Source organism: Protopterus annectens, chromosome 6.part0, assembly GCF_019279795.1.
Source record: "Protopterus annectens isolate FY-2018-M chromosome 6.part0, PAN1.0, whole genome shotgun sequence".
NCBI lineage: Eukaryota > Metazoa > Chordata > Ceratodontiformes > Protopteridae > Protopterus > Protopterus annectens.
In genome coordinates, this window is record NC_056737.1 from 1065643945 (window position 1) to 1065664266 (window position 20322).

At 39.0% G+C, this 20322-nt stretch overlaps 1 protein-coding gene across 1 annotated transcript in view; it reads left to right on the forward strand.

Annotated features, from left to right (window-relative positions):
* The window catches only part of LOC122804682 (cholesterol 24-hydroxylase-like), a 491057-nt gene that overhangs the window by 214124 nt on the left and 256611 nt on the right, over window positions 1-20322 (forward strand). The window contains exon 6 of the mRNA XM_044074688.1: window positions 6725-6863. Coding sequence (XP_043930623.1) covers window positions 6725-6863 — 139 coding nt within the window. The remainder of the gene's footprint in view (window positions 1-6724; window positions 6864-20322) is intronic.

Genomic DNA, 20322 nt, shown 5'->3' on the forward strand with positions numbered 1-20322 from the left:
GTTGTGTGAGGTTACCTTCTCCTCCTGACTGGTTACACCAGTTTTGAGATGAGAGAGCTCAGCCTCCAGTTTGGCTATATGGTTGCATCTCTCACATATATTTGAACCTGTTTGGAGGAGGAGAGGGTTGTCCGTGTACATGAGACAGTTGTAACATTGCCTCAAAATTCCCAGATTCACCAGCTGGACTGGAGAGGAAACCATTGACTGACCTTTGGACATGCTAGAGTAATATAGGGAACTGAATTAAAATGGACCAATAGGGGACAAGGTAATCGTAGAGAGTATAAGAGTAAGTAGTGCTTATGGTTTATTAGTGCTAACTTGTAAAATTACTTATTTGGACCAGTGAGGGGCCTTAGAATGAGAATATGGTGTTTAATTTGAGAGATAGAGCAGTTCTAAGGGAAAAAGTGAAGAGCAGACTTTGTGGAGCCAGGAATAGTTTAAACCCAATTAGGTGGCGCTGCCTGATGTTGTGCTATGCGCAAAAATGCGCAAAAGAGGGTTTTAAGAGAGGGAGATCAAGGAGTTAGGAATTGACCCAAAATGGCCAATAAAACTACAGTTTCAAGGCAGTAACCACTCCCACAAGGGCAGGCAGGCTGCTCAATGTTTATCACTGCCACTGATGAACACAGAGACTTCCCTTTAGCCCAAGCAAACAATGGCCTCCAAGAAACTTACAAACAGTTCAGAACAGCAAATCTGTAACTGAACTTTTTTAAATCTCAGAAAAGTAGGAAAAAGCAAGATTTTTGTTTTTTTTTTAAGGAAAGCAGAGGTTCGCAAGTATCAACAAGTTAGAACAGTGCAGTAAATGACCCCACACTTGAGTTCTAGGCCAGAGGCAGATAAAATGCAAGTTTTAGGAAAAATAAATATTTTAAAAATAAGTGCAGGCAGGAAATTCAGTAATCAGCTCTAGGTTGTGTTCTAAATACAGTTACCAACACAGAAATCAAGTTTAACAAGCCAGAAAATGCTCAAAAGTAGGTGGCAATGCAGAAAAACTTAACAAATAATCTGAAGCAAAATACTTAAAATCTCAAAAGTGGCTCCTTTCTTCTCTCAGCGTTTTCTCCTCTTGGTGGGTGCTTCACCAACAGCCAACAAGTCCGAAAAGATGCCAAAACCACGAGGCAATCGGGTTTTAAGAGAGGGAGATCAAGGAGTTAGGAATTGACCCAAAATGGCCAATAAAACTACAGTTTGAAAGCAGTAACCACTCCCATAGAGGCAGGCAGGCTGCTCAATGTTTATCACTGCCATTGATGAACACAGAGACTTCCCTTTAGCGCAAGCAACCAATGGCCTCCAAGAAACTTACAAACAGTTCAGAACAGCAAATCTGTAACTGAACTTTTTTAAATCTCAGAAAAGTAGGAAAAAAGCAAGATTTTTTTGTTTTTTTGTTTTTTTTAAGGAAAGCAGAGGTTCACAAGTATCAACAAGTTAGAACAGTGCAGTAAATTACCCCACACTTGAGTGCTAGGCCGGAGACAGATAAAATGCAAGTTTTAGGAAAAAAAATGATTTTAAAAATAAGTGCAGGCAGGAAATTCAGTAATCAGCTCTAGGTTGTGTTCTAAATACAGTTACCAACACAGAAATCAAGTTTAACAAGCCAGAAAATGCTCAAAAGTAGGCGGCATTGCAGAAAAACTTAACAAATAATCTGAAGAAAAATACTTAAAATCTCAAAAGTGGCTCCTTTCTCCTCTTGGTGGGTACTTCACTAACAGCCAAACAAGTCTGAAAAGATGACAAAACCATGAGGCAATCGGGTATTAATACAGGGGGATCAAGGAGTTTGGAATTGACCCAAAATGGCCAATAAAACTACAGTTTCTAGGCAGTAACCACTCCCACAGGGGCAGGCAGGCTGCTCAATGTTTATCACTGCCACTGATGAACACAGAGACTTCCCTTTAGCCCAAGCAAACAATGGCATCCAAGAAACTTACAAACAGTTCAGAACAGCAAATCTATAACTGAACTTTTTTAAATCTCAGAAAAGTAGGAAAAAAACAAGATTTTTTTTTTTTGTTTTTTTAAGGAATGCAGAGGTTCACAAGTATCAACAAGTTAGAACAGTGCAATAAATGACCCCACACTTGAGTGCTAGGCCAGAGACAGATTGAAATGCAAGTTTTAGGAAAAAAAAAAACGATTTTAAAAATAAGTGCAGGCAGGAAATTCAGTAATCAGCTCTAGGTTGTGTTCTAAATACAGTTACCAACACAGAAATCAAGTTTAACAAACCAGAAAATGCTCAAAAGTAGGCGGCAATGCAGAAAAAACAAATAATCTGAAGCAAAATACTTAAAATCTCAAAAGTGGCTCCTTTCTTCTCTCAGCGTTTTCTCCTCTTGGTGGGTGCTTCACCAACAGCCAACAAGTCCGAAAAGATGCCAAAACCACATGGCAATCGGGTTTTAAGAGAGGGAGATCAAGGAGTTAGGAATTGACCCAAAATGGCCAATAAAACTACAGTTTCAAGGCAGTAACCACTCCCACAGGGGCAGGCAGGCTGCTCAATGTTTATCACTGCCACTGATGAACACAGAGACTTCCCTTTAGCCCAAGCAAACAATGGCCTCCAAGAAACTTACAAACAGTTCAGAACAGCAAATCTGTAACTGAACTTTTTTAAATCTCAGAAAAGTAGGAAAAAGCAAGATTTTTTTTTTTTTTTTTTTAAGGAAAGCAGAGGTTCACAAGTATCAACAAGTTAGAACAGTGCAGTAAATGACCCCACACTTGAGTGCTAGGCCAGAGACAGATAAAATGCAAGTTTTAGGAAAAAAATGATTTTAAAAATAAGTGCAGGCAGGAAATTCAGTAATCAGCTCTAGGTTGTATTCTAAATACAGTTACCAACACAGAAATCAAGTTTAACAAGCCAGAAAATGCCCAACAGTAGGCAGCAATGCAGAACAACTTAACAAATAATCTGAAGTAAAATACTTAAAATCTCAAAAGTGGCTCCTTTCTTCTCTCAGCGTTTTCTCCTCTTGGTGGGTGCTTCACCAACAGCCAAGTCCGAAAATATGGTTAGTTTATTTACTTCAAGATTACTAACTATATATGTTGTCTTTTTCCTCACTTTACTTCAATTTCTGTGTTTTTACAACCACTGCCTATACTAGTCTGTGTTAAGAATTTCCTATAACTCTCAACAGGCTGTGTCTTTTATGCTAGGAATCTGACCTCTAGCAACCAGGGAAGTTTTGGGTTTTCTTATCTCAGACATCTTTCTCTCTAGTCTGCTCTGTTTTCCATTTCTTTCTCCGATACTACCACTAAACGTTCTCTCTAAATAGTTAAGAATGTATGTTAGCATTTTACATACCCGAAAAGATTAATTCTTTAGACTAGAAGTCATAATGACTTTTCAGTCAGCTGTATCATTCTGAACATCAGTTCAATTTTCTTTACATGTTCATTTGATGCGGCCTGTTACCACCCAACCTAAATGTTCTACTCATGAAGGAAACCCACCTACTTGATTAAAAGACTGTTGGTGGTAAAACATTTTTGGGGGGCAATAAACAAGAACATGCTCATAGCTTCACAAAAGGCCTGATAGTCGGCCTTGATGTTTGTAAAAAATGAGAAAGAAACTACTTTGAAATCTCTTGTCACCAGTAAAGCGAAGGGCGTTAGATACAAAGGCAGATCACCTTAAATGATTAGTAAGACCAACAGCAATAGCAAAACTAGTGTCCATTACTTCATAACTAAGAGACTTCCTTTTAGATGCAACACTGAAGATTAGCAAATTAAAACTAGGTTGGGTGGATCTCCTGGACTGAACATACTTTACAGAAGAATGTTTGTATTCATGCTGTGTACCAGCTTGGTTCCACCTAGGGTAACTTTTAATGCATTCACTGTTAGTAGCACTGATCTTTACAAAATCTCATTTTCAGGAAGTATTTCCTAAGTACCTTCTGGCAGGGTCTGCTTCCGATATTTTCCTGTACTGATGGACATTGTTCCCCTGTCAAACTGCTGCTAACCCCACCACTGTAATTACTACCCGGATAAGTGCAATATATAAGTTATGCTTCAATGCCATATAGTTCTGCATGATGTCATGTAGTTCTGCATGATGTCATGTAGTTCTGCGTCCCCTCATTTATTGTATCATTTGATTTTATTTGCCTGCATGAAACTTGAGTTTATTTCTACATGCTATAATCTGGTGCAAGAACTATTCTGTACGGTAATGAAAAAAGATGCTTTAGCATTAGCTTTAGCATATGTCTAAGAAAATGAATTGGAGCCTTATAATGTTGGTCCTCCCTCTCTTAGTGTTAAAAGACCTAATTTCTGGCCTTTCAGTTTAAAAATATTATTTTTGCCTCACTTCTTAGGTCCCTCTCAAAAGGCATCTCAACCTTGTATCAAAAGAAGCCACTCATTACCAGGAGAAGGCCAGAGGTAGCTACAGAAACAACATTTCTTTAGGTCATTTATTTATTCCCTTCTGCCCGATGACCATTAGCTTCTTCACAACCAGTTGTCAAATTCATTCACTCTTTGCTAGGCAGTGAGAGCTGGCTATGACAGGCTGTCATATTGGCTACAATCAAAAGATTTATTTGGAAGGCCGTACTCTTACCATTTGGCATGGTATATAAGGACCCTGCAGTGCACCCCCTTCCAGTGGGAGGATGTGCATATACCCTTCCTCAGAAAGCCATGTCCACACTGAGGACTACTGCCAAGGCAGCTGGTCAAAAGCCCAGAACACGTCCCTAGTCTATCTTCTACATGCTGTCATCCCATCCTCAGCAGAATACAACATTGCAGCAGACCACACTGCTACCCTCCCTTTGGGAATGGGGCAAGCTGGCATAGTCACTTCACCTGCATCTCTCCTATGCCAGGCTGCTGCAGTGCTGAAGCCAGTAACTGAACTTGGGTCACTTGGGTCATAGTTATGACTGCTTTCCTCTGTGCCATGGAGCTGGGTTTGGGCATTGAGTTATATGTAGCATAAATCACATTATGATGAAGTGTTGCCAAGGATGTCTGACTAACCACTTGGATGTATAAAGATGTCACTGAAGCATAGTCTTTTTGTGTCCTGCCATAGAGATTAGCTAAAGAAATGATGTTACAGGTTTTCACTCAGAAGTGCAGTGAAGAAACATTCCATTTTTTCCATCTTTATTAAGTTCTAATTAGTTATACATCACAGCTGGAAGTCATTGCCAGAGGCATTTGCTAGTAGAGAAGTATACAGGTACTTAGGACATATTAAGGAAAGGACTGGGGCAAATGTAGTGGAGGGGCATCTACATAATGGGATAAACCACACACATTCTTTTTTCATTCTCATCTTCATATTATATTACATTTGCTCAGTGGTAGACGCTGACAATAAGCCTATTGCATCTGCTCTTTTAAATGCATTTAACTTCCTACCACATCTTCATTACTGCCTTCTTGCTTTTCCCTTTTCCACCTGTACTACGGCCTCTTGAATGCTTCTGTAGAATCCTTCTCTGCTACCCATTCTGGTAGTCCATTCCATGGGTTCACTACCCTCACTGTGAAAACGTACTTTCAAATATCCAGGAAGTAGTCCATCTCTACTATCTGCAGTTTGTGCCCCCTCTTTCTCCCTCTGTTTCCAGTCTTGTACAACAATATTATGTCATCTCTGTCTCAGCTGAGAAGAACTCTAGCCTGTTTAGTCTCTGCCCCTTCCCCTCTCCTCTACTCCATGGGTTGTTCTGGTACCTTTTAGAAGCCCAATGACCTTTTCCTAATTTAGCTTCCAGACCTCCTTGCAGTATTGAAGATGTGGTCCAGTAAGGCCATGCACCTTGCAAACATTCCTTCCTTACTTCTAGAATCTATCCCGCTGAGGATACACTCCCGCATTCTGCTTGCTGCTGCTCTTGTCGTCTCAGTCTTCTCTCAGTAATCGTATCCAAATGTGCTCACAACCTTCCAGGACCTTTTCCTGCTTTGTTGCCACTGGCCCCATTCCTCCCAGCTGACACATCCCACTAGCCAGAGTGACCTCAGTGTAGGACTGTGTATTTGTTTACAGTGAGCCTTAACCACCAGCTTCCTGCACACTTGCTCAGCCTTTCCAAATCCTTCACAAGACTCCCCCCATCTTCCACTGCCGCACATTTGTGTCATCAGCTAAAAGGTCGATCCTGTTCTCCAAGATATGTCTGAAACCAACACTCTTAGGAGTAGGGGACCTAGGACAGACCCCTCCAGAACCCCACTTTCCTAGTTCTTGACATCTCCCCTCTGTTTTACCATCCAATCCTGCAGATATTCATTTCCTCATCTTGGTCCTACCTCAGCTTCTCTGGTTTTCCTTGTGGTCTCTGTGTGGCCTTGCTAAAGTCCATGTACACTACTGCTACTGGTACTGCTTTGCCATATTCACCTCTAACCCACTCATAAAACTGGACAGGTTTGATGTACTCACCCTTCTAGACCTGAACCCCATGTTGGTTTGTTTTTTGTTATATTTTCATTTTTGCTTAAAAAGTGTAAACCACGGGGGGGTGGGGGGGGGGGATACTTTTGAATAAATACAGTGCACTTTTGTGTTAAATTCTACAAACTATGTTTTGAAATTTCAGTTATGCTATTTTAAAAAAATGTAAAACCCTTTGTTACATGAATCACAACAGCACTTTAATGTGGTATGTTTATCCTCTTTAATGTGGTCTTTGAATAGCTATCTGAAAGAAATGATGGGAATTTTCAATGAGAAGGCTGAATATCTGATGCAGAAACTAGAAGAAAATGCAGATGGCAAAACGGAGGTGGAAATGCATGCCATGATTAATCGGGTGACACTGGATGTCATCGCAAAGGTGAGTGCAGTCAGTTATGATATCTTACACGAGCATGTTACGGCTTCAAAGTGGAATTTGGAATTCACAGAGAAAATAAAAAATTATAAACAGATTACTGTTTTCTGGCACATGCTCAAATCCATATTCCACAGCCAGTTCATGACGTTTAACAGTCTTCAGTATCATAGGATCATACAAGGCAAGTGAGTCTTGCAATCATTTATTCCTTGCCAGTACCTACTGTCAGACAGTATTTCCTTTCTTGAGGTAGACTAGGACAATCAAGCCAGGGGTGTATTTGTGAATAGCCATCCAGTCATCAAGTTCCCGTTTGAAGGAAGGTACTGTATTAAATTGCTTAATTTGCAATGGGAATCTGCTTCAGTGTTGTGTAATGAATCTTTCTACTTTGTTTTATTTATTTGGTGATGAAGATTTAGATCCCTGGGCCTGGTATTTGTGGGAATATTTGATTTGTGGAGTCATAATAGATCCAGGATAACTGGGTGCCTTTATGACACACAAGGCAAGCCATAGATCTCCTCTCAGGTGTCTATAAAGTACCTCCTGTCTTTTCTGGGTTTTTAAGCAAGTGATCATAGTTAGGTACCTCTAAGTTCTGTATAGTTGTTTGATCTGTCTGTTGAAGTACATACCAGAGTGGACATTATATTCATTAACTGGCCTAATCAAATTGGAATATAAGGGGACAATGACCTCTTTAGATCTGGATGATATTCCTTTGGCAATTAATTGCACTCAGTAGAAGACCTTCTGACTTCTGTTGTTACAAGATGATTAAAGAAGAGGGAACTATTAGCCCAAGTTCCAAGGTCTTTAATAACATTCTCATTCTGCAATGAGGTGTTGTCTGTGTTGTATGCTGGAGTGAGGGACTGTCTATTAAATGTGACAATATTTCAATTTTTAGCATTTAATTTGAGCCCATTTTTAGTAAGCCAAGTATTTATGAGTGCAAGTTCTTGCCTAAGGCCTTGTGTGTCAGAGAGGGACTTGACCACAACTCTAGTTTACAGTAGTCTGCAAACTTCGCTAGCCAGAAGTCTTGGGTCATCGTCTGGAGATCAGAAAAGTAAATCTTGAACAAAAGATGTCATAGCACTGAGCCTTGAGAGACACCACTGATCACATTCAGACTGTCTGATGAGGCTCCTCACTGTATAGAGTTTGTATTTTAACCAATTTGCTCTCCAGCTAACCACATATATATTTTTAATGCATTAAACTTACTAATTATGATAGCTAGATATGAAGTAAAAATAGACACCCAGGCAAAAGATAAACACAAAGTTTGTTTAACTGTGTGAGAAATTCTCAGATACAGTTCCTAGCACTGTGCGGAGCAAATTATAAAGGATATCACCTACTCAAAACCAGAGGACATAGCCAACTGACTAGCAGACAAATTTATATCAAAATTCACCCCCCCAAAAAATATTCTCAAATAATATACCTGCATCTACATCCCCCTCAAATCTCCCAAGAACAAGCCCTCAATGTGCTATCCAAGGCCAGAAACACTACTTTTATGGGGCCAGATAGTATGGAACAGAACTTGTCTTATCCCTTACAAAAACTATTCAGTACCAACCTCAAAACAGGCTTTGTGCTGGATGAAGGGAGGACAGGAACAGTCATCCCCTTGCATAAGGGTGGGGCATCAAATGAACTGGGAGGTTACAGACCCATAAGCCTGACCAGTGTCAAATGTAAGGCTATGGAAAGGATCCTAATGGAATTAATAAATAAGGACATAGGTTATCTACAAACTCTTGATTTAAGCCAATTCATATTCATCAAGGACAGATCCTTTATACTTAATGTGGCTGACTTCTTTGAGAAGGTTACCGAAGCAATGGATGAGAGCAAATCAGTACACACTGTATATCTTCTCATTGCAAAGGCATTTGACACTGTCTCACACGCTGGTATCATAGATAAACTCTCCCAGCTAAATGTAAACTCCTGTGTAACTTGATGGATAGCAAACTGGCTCACAAATAAAACCCAGGAATTTAGGGTGGGCTGCTCTACCTGCTCCAAAAGACCTGTCACTAGTTGTGTACCCTGGAGTTCAGGCTTTGGGCCACTTCTCTCTCTGGCATTTTGAAAATGACCGTAAACTTGGTGCCATTATAAACTCCTCAAAGGACACAAAAACCCTTCAGGAAAGCCTTTTCCAAACAAATAGCTGGTTTTAAAACCACAGATTAAAACTAAATACCAATAAATGTATAATGGTATCCTTCAGCAAGCAAGACTTCCCTTGTAAGTATCACATTGACAACACATCCCCGAGAGCTGATCCTGTAGTCAGGGATCTGGAGGCCTATGTCGAGAATGAATTGTACTTTGATCACCATGTGTCCACTATTGTAAAGAAATCCTTTTTCATTGTACAGCTTATATCGAAAGGTATAGCATCCAGGTCAGGTCCTGGGATGTAATTGTTCCACTGTACTTGGCTCTCATCAGGTCAGTCATGAGCACAGGGGATGGCATCAAATGCTTTGGTCAGATCAACAGGTGTCATGTGGGCAGCATGACTACTGTCAGCAGCCTTGTGTTACCCTTTAAAAGAAGGTGACCAGATTCTTTGGATAGGATCTACCCTTGACAAAGCCAGTCTTCTGCTGGTTCAGCCTGATGAGATTTTTAATATCATAATTTATTGAGTTAGTTATAATATACTCTGTGGCTTTATAAATAAAACTAATTAGGCTAATAATTCCAAGGGTCGGTGGTGGGACCACCCTTGGGGAGTTGCATAACTACTGCTGTGTGCTAAACCTCAGGGGCAAAGCCAGGGGCTAAACTCAGATTAATTAGTTTAATCTGTGGCTCTGATGGGGCTTATTTATTACTGCTTATTTAGCATCCAGGTGTATTATAAGGTCCCATGGAGGAAGCATGTGTAGTCTCAGTGAGCACTTTCAGTACATGTGATGACTGGGGGATCCAAACGTTTCGGGATAATGGGTTTTGAACAGTCATCCTCAGGTTAAAATTTTCACTGAATTTGTTTGCTAGTGTGATACCAATATCTACTGGGTCAGAATAGGTGGTGCCCTAATGCTCTTATGAATACATTTACAGCAATGTTGAGTATTATTTCTTAGTTTCCTTTTGCAGCTAAAGAAGGATTTGTAATTATCTTTAGCTTCAGATGCTGACCAACATTTGTGGGCTGCTTTAGTAGACCTAATAGTAGTTTTCGTGTTTTAGTCAACTTTCTGATGCTATCCTTGATATGAGAGTTTTTTGATCTATATACTTTTAAGGATTTTTTTCTTTTATTATAGAGCTTACATGGTGCTGCGGTAGCGTTGGCGCCTCACAGTAAGACGTTGTCCTGTTCGATTCTCAGCTAGAGCGTCTTCTGTGTGGAGACATGCATGAATGGGCGTACCTTCGTTGAAGGTTGTGCGTCAGGGCCGGCAACTCGGCACGTAAAAATTTACTGCCAGTCATTAGCGGACCGGAGTTCTGCTGTGGCGACCCCTAACCGGGAAAAGCCGAAAGACACAATAACATTATAAAGCTTACATATGCTGGTGGACCACCAGGGTAGCTTTCTTTTAAATTTCCCATTATATTTAGGTCTGGTTGGTACTGCCAATTCTGTACAGTTATCTAAGTGGACATTGAACTTCTCTGTGAAGACACCTTCTGTGGCAACATCTGGGGTGATGCTGCTATAAGTGAATTTTGAAATTTTTGTCCTGGAATTTAATGAGACTAGTACATTTTAAATCCTTGAATTCTGATAAACTGGTTTCAGTGAGTTTAAAGATTTTGAAGGTGAAGATCACTAGTTTATGACCCTACTTAATTGGAGAAGGAGATGCAAGGGGAATAGTACATGAAGAAGGTGTATTCTTAAGAACTAGGTCAATAATATTGTGTCTCTTGTGGGTTTTGTTAACATTCTGGTCTGAGTTGGGCTTTTTCATTAAATATAAGAACTTTTGGACATGTCCTGCTTCCAGTTTATTTTGTGTCCAGGTCTGAAGACATTAGAGGCACCAACCCAGGTATGGGGGTAGTGCTTTCCTAACATTTAAACCAAGTTTCAGAATTACACAGTTTCAAATGCAAGACAGACTCAAAGCCATGTAGTTTTTTGTTGAGACGTTTGACATTGAGCAGAGCCAACTTAATGTGATCATGTTTGGGATTTGACATGTTGGTTATGTTGGGATGTCCATTTTCTGGACTATGTGTAAAATTCACATTATGAGAGCAGCAAAGACTTTAGCCAGAACGTGGAATCTTTGGAACAAGAAGGGTTGACCATCATTTGCAAAGCAAGAAGGACTGCTAAGCATCTTGGCCCCTGCTGACACTTACTGGATTCCCCTGGAATGACACAAAATGTTTAGACAATTTTTGAAACCAAATAATTTTTCTTTGTGCCTAGGCATCATTTTTGGAGAAGAAAATATTCCACTCAAGACAAGAATCTTGTCTACATATATGGCATGCACAGAGAGTTCTGACATATTGCTCTGCATACCCCTCAGGGTTTTATGTCCCAAGTTTTTCACACCACTAACATTTCATATCGTATTTGTTATCTGAAAGGGTCTAAAAGGCCCCTGGGATGTCACAGATCCCAGCACCTGAAAAACAACTAACCGTTACTCTGTCTTTATCGTCAGTGTGCCCGACTGTAGGGTCATTGATCATTAAAATGGTTCTGTTTGCAGAGTGGCCCGGTGTACTGGATTTGAGATAATTTAACTTGTGATGACTGTTTGTTGAAAGTGCCTGATGATGCTGTGCACTGGATTTTCATTGAGACCTTGTCATCACAGGTCTAAGAGGCTTTCAAAAATCGTTTTTTATGCCTCGGCATAACACATTTCAGTGTGGGTTGGTGTAGTGAGTGGTGGTTGCGTATGTTGTTCACAATCCATGTTTTTTTGTGAGTGTGAGTCCTCATTATTTGTTAAATATTTGCATATCTCACAAACAGAATCACTTTTCTTGAGTAAGGGTTTATTATCTGTCAGCATAAGGTGACTACTACACTGCCTGTGGATACTAACTGTTTTGAAACTAGCAACAGAAGGCAAACAAGAAAACTGACCTTCCATTATGGTCCAGATATTTTGAGAATTAATTAAGATTACACCAATTACTATATACAGTTGATGTGACATTGGGTTTTACTGTGGAGGAATGTAACTGAGATGATGTTCCTATGAAGGGCTGTCATTGAAATGTTTAAACCAAATAAAATAAGCTAGGTTTGTGGGTAGAGGTATGCTACCTGATTAAATAAAGTAAATGAAGTAATTTGGGTTGAGTTGCATGAACTATGTGAAGCAACTGCAGGCTTCTTTGGGCAGTATAGTGCAGTTATGGGTTATTTAGGGCAATATAGATCAGCTGGGGATGCTAGAGGCTACTTAGAGGATACGTGGTTTACAGTGCGGCTCTTCATGCAACTGAATATAGCTGCCTGCATGTCTGTTTATCACTGTTCACACTAACAGAATTAGGCAAAGGCAAGTGGCATTAAGACAAGTAAGGTTCAAGGTGCCTCTGTCTATACAGTGCACTTTGCAAAACCACTTTGTAAAAGCCTGCAAATACTGGCAATTTATAGGAGCACTGGCAAAAGCTGAAAAATTCAAATGACCACACTGGCCAATAACAAATGACATGTTTTAAGGTTCTACAGCAATTTGAGGACTAGAAAGGGCATGGTTCCCTCCCTGTACTCTAATTAAAGCAAGTCAGAAACAAATCTTGGCTAGATTACTAAAAGCATAAAACTAAAAAAGTGTACAGCTATCACAGTAAACTCAGCAGACAGCAGAAAAACAATTATCCTAGGGGTCTATGTCAAATAATCAAATGGCCAGATTGTCGAATGTCATCTCATCAACAATGCAGTCCATCAACCCCCCCCCCCGCTAATTATATATACCAACTGTGAGATTGCACTACAATGGGGAAAGGGCAAATTTCCTGATCCCTAGCATAATGAGATCTCAGTCAGAACTGTTTGACAGCCTACATTGTCGATGAGCTGATACTTTCAACAATGTGGCTATTCGATTATGTGACATAGACCCCTAATCCCAGATCTTGCAGGGCTGATTGACTATTAAGGTAAATACAGCAGGATGTATATATAACTGGTAGAATACAGAAAACATACAGAAAGTTTTCCATTGAGTGGTAGCCTTGTCCTAGATGTTGCAGGTTCACAAGTCAGATGGGAAACAAAAATTGATACATCTAGTTATTAATGTGTGCACTAAGCAGTCAAGACGATATGAAGAATAGTTTAATGCAAGCTGTAACAGTCAAAGGAGAAGAACACGCAGTCTGATATTCTACTGTTTATTAGTAAGAACAGATGCGATAAGAATTGCAGGCGCTTCCAAAGACATTTCGTGGTAACGGCGAATAAAGAGATTCGAAGTATAAAAGAACAACATGGGTTGGTCAAGTGGGCATACTATATTCAGGAACTGTGTAAAACAATTGGGGGCTAAAACTATTTAAATAGCTATAAAGGAGTGACATCACCTAATTTAAGAGGAGTGGGAGAGTTGTTTGTTCAAATTAATATAAGCAGAAGACAAGAAGAGCGATACTGGGCTTAAAGGACAACAACGGGATTTTGTTATTAAATGCTTAACTTCTCTGGCCTTTTTATCCCTATTTATTGTCCCTGCTATGAATAAACAGCAACACAGCATTTAAAATATTTTAAATTGACTGTTTCTCTCCACTGGAACAGAACCTGGTGGTTTCACTTTCAAAAAACTTTTATCCCGCCCTTGCTGCAGTCTCCATTTCATTAATTTCATCAAGGCCACTGAATGCAGGTAGTTTTCTGGCCAGTTGCCTTCACAAACTGACATCACCATGAATGTCCTAAAAACCCACCCATGCTGTGATGTCACAGTTTCCTGGTCCTTCCCCTACCCATACAGAAAGTAAAGGCTAGAACAAGGAAACAGTACATGAATCAAGTCTCCTGCTGTGAGCTGTCAATCACAGCAGGTGACAGCTCAAATTACCCTTAGGACTTTGACAGCTATGGAAGTTAGGTGTGAAGGAAGATGGGAGATGAGTCAAAGTAGTACAATTCAGGCTTCATAAAAAATGCAGTTTATTCATTCTAAAAAAAAAGCACCGGTAAAAAGCACTTTGAAAGCTTGTTCTGTGGCATTTGCACTGTTTGTATTTTAAGTAGTCATTGAACAGCATGAAATGTTATTTAAAACTGACTGAAAGACAGCAGTGTATGCATGTAAATCAATGCAGCGACAGGATCTTTAGGAAGAAAGAGGCCTGCATTATGTAACTTTTTACAGATGAGCACTACATTTTCAGATACCTAGAGGCAGACTAAATAATCAGAATTACTTCAAGATGCCCGACTCCATATGGTCAGACTCAGAAATGATGTATAAAAATATCTAAAAAACTGTAAATAATCCCAGAGTGGTGTTAAAATGTAGGAAACACCAAACCATGATGAAATAAACATTTTTTTTGAGTTTGTGGGTGCAGTTCTTCTTTAAGAACACAACAAGGACAGGAACAGAATGGGAGAGTGCACATTTGTTTTCAACCACATAGCTCTCTTGTGGAATAGCTTGTAACTGGCACAAACTGAAGTAGATGGTGTGATGCCCCTGCAGTGGCCCAGTAATCATGGAGCCTCAATCCTCCCCACTAGCACCAATGGGAGACGTGCACATTGGGAGGATGACAAGTACACACACAGTAAAGTACAATTTCCCTTAAGAGCACACAGAGATCACAGTCAGTCTTGGGGGCTGGTTTCTGCCTCTCTCTCCAGATCCTCGATAAAACTCCTCAATGGTACAGCTATAGGGTTAAGATCTCAGCCGAGCGGTCAAGCCAAAACCTCCAACACCCTCTCTGTCCAACCAGTACTTCATGTCCCTCCCAAATAGCTGACACACACACTTTGAGATTTGATTTATATACAAACACACACACTCCTGGGAAAGGCTGACACAGGTTTACTAGCTATGCCCCCTTCTGCCCAGATTAAAAGGTAGTTATCACTGCCACCAACCAGCTCTTTATCAGCTACTATAAGGCGCTTACAAAGGTGGCCAATTCTACTGCGTAATGTTACTATTATCCAAATGGTAAGTGTGACCAAGACTTTCAAGGCTATTGGAGTGGCATATACAGTGTTACCAAATACACATGTAAGTATGCTAAGAGCTTCAATATCTCTAAACAAAACAGCTACAATTAAAAGGTTTAAATAAATTTAATAAATAATAAAAGAACAAGACAATACTCAAACAATACAGTAATTACAGAGTTTGGAATCGAATGAAATATTTTAAAACAACATTGCATGACAGTCTCAAATAAATACAGAAAACATCTACACTAATCTTACTATATTCCTATCTATCTCTAAGATAGATTACTGTAATCTAGTTACTTACTAATAGCAAGACATAGGCAGAAGTGCTGAGTGAATATTTCTAGGTCCAAGACAAGATACAAAATGCACAGTCTCTGAGAGAGTTCTCAAATTAATATCAAAACCTTACTGCTGGGTCAGCTGGGTGACATCACTGTTTGTCACCTGCCTTCAGTTCCCAGGCTAACAGATACCAACAGAATTTTTAGCATCTCTGTATGAGAAGTACATATCTCTCAGAAGTTTGCCTAGAACTGGAAGTCGTAAAACAGTTAAAACACTTTTACATTTTAAAACTAGTAATTATTTTTGTTTCAAGACAATAGAAAGAAACCCCTAGCTGTAGACATTCTGTCTCCTTCAGTGAAACTGAGAGATAAACACAATCACTTATTTTCTTAGAGTCTGCAAGTTAACTCTATTATTTTCCAGTAGGGTACACTGTGGTTACATTCTTGAAGCTCAGTACAAAACATACAGTTCAACACACACTTCTGCCCCAGTAGTTTAATATACCCATAACATATAGTTCTCTTACATTTGTAAGACAAGTATATAAATCATATTAATATTCACAAATGACATATGGTTATTTATAAAATTCCATATAGCTGGGCTGGCAGTGTGACATTTCAATATAAATCATATTAATATGTTCAAGTGACGTATAATTATTTACAAAATGTCAGCTAGCTGGGCTGGCAGCATTTCAGTTTGTCACAGATGGCATGATTTAAAAGATATGGGCCTCGGATAATAGCAATTAACTACAGCCCTACTCTTGCTTGGAAGCTATCAGAACTTATACAACTCACCATGGTTTTTGGTTTTCTCCCACAAAAAGAAAACCAGGATTTAATTCCAAAAGTTAGAACATTTGAAAGGCAAAAAGGTGCAGCTATTTACTGGAATTGCTGAATAAAGACTTGAGTTTGCAACTATTTACCCAGATGAATGACAAAAACATTTATTAAAACAACTTGATGTAAAACAGCTACAACCAATGCAAATTATTAATGTAAAACAGAAAACAAGAAGGAAATCAGCTAAAACAGATACAGACTATTAAAATTAACTTAAACATAGATAACAAGAGGTGAGAATTTTTGGCCACTTATCTGTCTTGTTGAATAGCCTGGGAAAGACTGATAGAGAAGTAGAAGGCCTGACTAAAATGCTTGTGGGCCTCAGATAAAAATTAAATATAACCCTAGCTCTGCCTGGAATCAGTCAGAAATTATATAACTTACCCTGATTTTCATTTCGTCTTACAAAAAGAAAACCAGGATTGTATTCCAAACATTAGATCAAATAAAAGGCAAAAACAGTGTGGCTATTTACTGGGAATACTAAATAAATGCTTAAAGAGATGATGGCAATTTAACAAGTGAACTATGAAAACAAGCAGATTCTTGATTCTGCAAGGGTCTCTTAGTGCAGTGACAGTTTTAACACCTTTGCAGTAGTGTGGGGAAGGGGACTCTTAATTCCTCTTGAACTACAAAAGAAAACACTGAACAAAGGCCTGCAGTTTAGTTACTTTTCTGGCTGTAGCTGGATAACTTCTAAGTATAGTGTAAAACAAGGTTTAAGCCAAACATAAATGATTAAAGACAGAAAAGAAGCAGTTGTTTTACAGAAGGTAAAGAAAATAACAGTTACCCACCCAAATCCCATTGTATGTCAATGGCATGGGAATTCAAAGTTACTTCCTTATGTCTGGCATGAGTCATACAAAGTATTATGGGAAAGAGAAAGGGTTAAGGGAGAACAAGATCACATTGATACATCAAGCCCCATTGGTAGCCATGTTGCAGAAAACAGGCTAAAATTACAAATAAAGCAATAGAGTGATTCTGAGGTGTTAAAATAGGTCAGGAAACAAAGAGAGTGAAAAAAAGTTTTTTTTTTAGTTCTAGGGTGGAGTTTTCCCTTAAAATGAAGATAAAAGCAGATAACGAGAAATGGGATTTTTCAGCAATTTAGATCTCTTGTTGGATAGTTTGTGACTGACACAAACAGAAACAGAAGGCCAGAATAAAAAGCTCTTGGGCCTCAGGCAATAGCAAATAACCACAGCCCTACCCAGTGTAGAAGTAATCAAACCTTATTCAACTCATCATGGGTTTTAATTCCTCTCACAGAGAGAAAAACAGTATTTAGTTACAAATGTTAGACCACTTAAAATGCCACACCTTCAAAAAAGTGCAGATATTTACAGTGTTTAAAGGAATTACTGAATAAAGGCGGAAAGAGCTTACAGTGCTTTCCTAGATTAACAGCAAAAGCACTAGTTAAAATAAGTTAGTGATTACAACAGCTAAGACAGATGCAAGCTATTAACTTAAGACAGAAAGCAAAAAGGAAACAACTAAAAAAAAAAATGATAACGAAATGAGAATTTTCAGCCACTTTGCTCTCTTGTTGAATTTCTGTCACATATCTCTCTTATTGAATATCCCTGGAGTCAAGAATTACTCACAATCCATAAATTAAAGTACTTTTTCTTAATTGTAGCTGTTGTAGCACTTCCTATTTATATTCTGTTGTAAGAAAATAACTATTCCAATAATCTGCCTACCAGAATTGTGGAAGGGGCACATTAATTTATGTCTGCCAGATTCTTGTATGTTATTTTATGGTTTACTTTGTTGCATATAACTGTTTATATTACTTGTCAATAGTCCAGTTATTATCACTGTATTATATTGCTCAGTGCCTTCATTACTTAACCTTCCTTTACTGAATAGTGCATATTACACTCCTCTTCCCTCTAATTTTTTTAAATATTACCTCGTTGTTGATTTCAAGACAGGTGGCTGTTCCCTGAAAGTATACAGTACTTCGTTCTATTCTATAGTCATTGTGCCCTGCTTTTCCATCTTGCCTCAGTAAATGGTCTCTGTGCATGTGCTTTAGTTGGCTGCAACATTAAGTGCTTCTAAATCAGTTAGCATGCTTTTCTGTTCTCTTAGGTAACCTATCCTGCATTGAAGTACATTTTGCTTATTCTGACATATTTCCTTTTAAGTTTGTAAAACACCCGGTCTGACAATGTGATATTAAAATGCAGACTCTTCCTGTTAGGATACATCTCTATTATAATCACACCTCTTAACTGTACAGTTTTTCGCAGGATGTCCTGATTTTTGCAGGATGTCCTGATTTTTGCCCCATATTTTTGGTCCATTTTTCATAATATTGTGGTTTTCCAGCAAATTAATGGCAACTCATTAAAGATTGAAGTCAGAAAATAAAGACAGATATTTGAGTTTCAGACTGCATACCCTTCAGAAAATTCATGCTAATGTAAAACCTGTTATTCTAACAACTTTCTAACTTTGTAAGAGCAATATTTAAAAATTGTCTCTATTTTTGAGCTTTTATCCACCTTTTACTTATGGCTTTGTCCAGATTTCTTGCTCTAAGAGGTTGAGAGGTATGTAACTGATCAGCTTATATATAGAAACTTATTTTCCTTTAGTCACCTCCAAGTACAGGGCCAAGCTGCTGGTACCTTTGAGACCTAACTTGATTTGAAGTGCCTTTTGCTAGACCTTAGATCTTTTTACCTGTGTAATTGAATATAGTCACTAAGGCAGTCTGGGTCCACTGTTGCTTTCCAGTTTTCTGCAAACTATTAAATTCTATACTTTTGGTCTGCTCCTTTTGTCTTACTTGTCCGTTCTGGACTTTGCTGTTCTCCAGACCTAGTCCCATTTCGTCTACTTCTCTCCCCTTTTTGTGCCTTTTCTTACTATAATATCCACATAAGGTTATATTTTTTCACATTTTGCTTACTGTTCTTGCTGTGCTTTGACTGAGTGTTTCTCACTAAGGTGGAGAGAACTTGTAGTTCCCTTTCTACATACCATTCAACCCACCTTGCTCTAAGCTACTCTCATCAGCATGAATCCAGTTGTACTCCTGTTAGTCTTTTAAAAATAAATAAATAAAATACCCCACTCCTTTCCTCCCATTAATACCTGCACAGTCTGCTACACTCTGTCTGCTCAACCTTTCTTACGCTCTTTTTTCTCACCCTTCATTTTCCCTTTTTCCTGTTTCCTTGTCTATTCCCTCCCCACACCTTGAGAAAATATGTCCTGAGAAGTCAGTGAAATCCATGATGCTACATTTCTTACAGATTTTGTACCCTTATTATTCCGTCATGCTAGCAAAAGTAAAGTCAATATTTTGCAACCCAAAGGGGAATGAAACACTTCCAGATAACTGTAGAAAGACTCAGATTTATTCATTAGAGTAAATATTGCTACACCGCCACATATATGTGCAGCTTAACCACAGCCTGAAGAATTAAGCTTGGTTCCCCTCTCTGCACCCTGGATGGGCACTTCCTTCCTCCACAGGCATTGAAGAGATCAGATGAGCTTGTAAGGAGAGGCAGTAGGTAACATTAAGAAAACCCACCAAAAACTCAGACTCCTTTATAGAAACAAAAACTTTCTTGCCAGTAAAGCTAAGACAGCCCTATCACACTGTTACAAAACCTTCTCTATGGCTCTCAAATCCTTATCAACTTACAGACCTCATTTATTTCTAAACTAGAGTCCACCTACAACAAGGTAGCTAAATTTGCTGCTGAACTACCATACTCTTCCCATCACTGCTTAGCACTCTGTGAGCTGAACTGGTTAGAATTCCTCCATAACCTTCTCCTCAGCTTCAGATAATTCATTCTATTCTGTACCAGCCCACCTTCTGCCCCAGTATCAGATCTATTATGGGGGGGGGGGTAGGGGATTGACATAATTATTAAGGTGTCTGCAAACACAAGGTGCAGGGTTTGATTCTAACACGGGGTAATTGTCTAGGCTTAAAATGACCCACAAAGGCACGTAGCCTAGTAATAATCTATGAACCTATTATCTCCTTCTACACCCCAGCAAGAACCCTTTGGAGCTCTGAACAACATCTCCTTTCCATACACAAACCTAAGATTAACATTGGTAAAAACCTTTACAGCTATTCCCCTGCTGAAAACTGGAATAAACT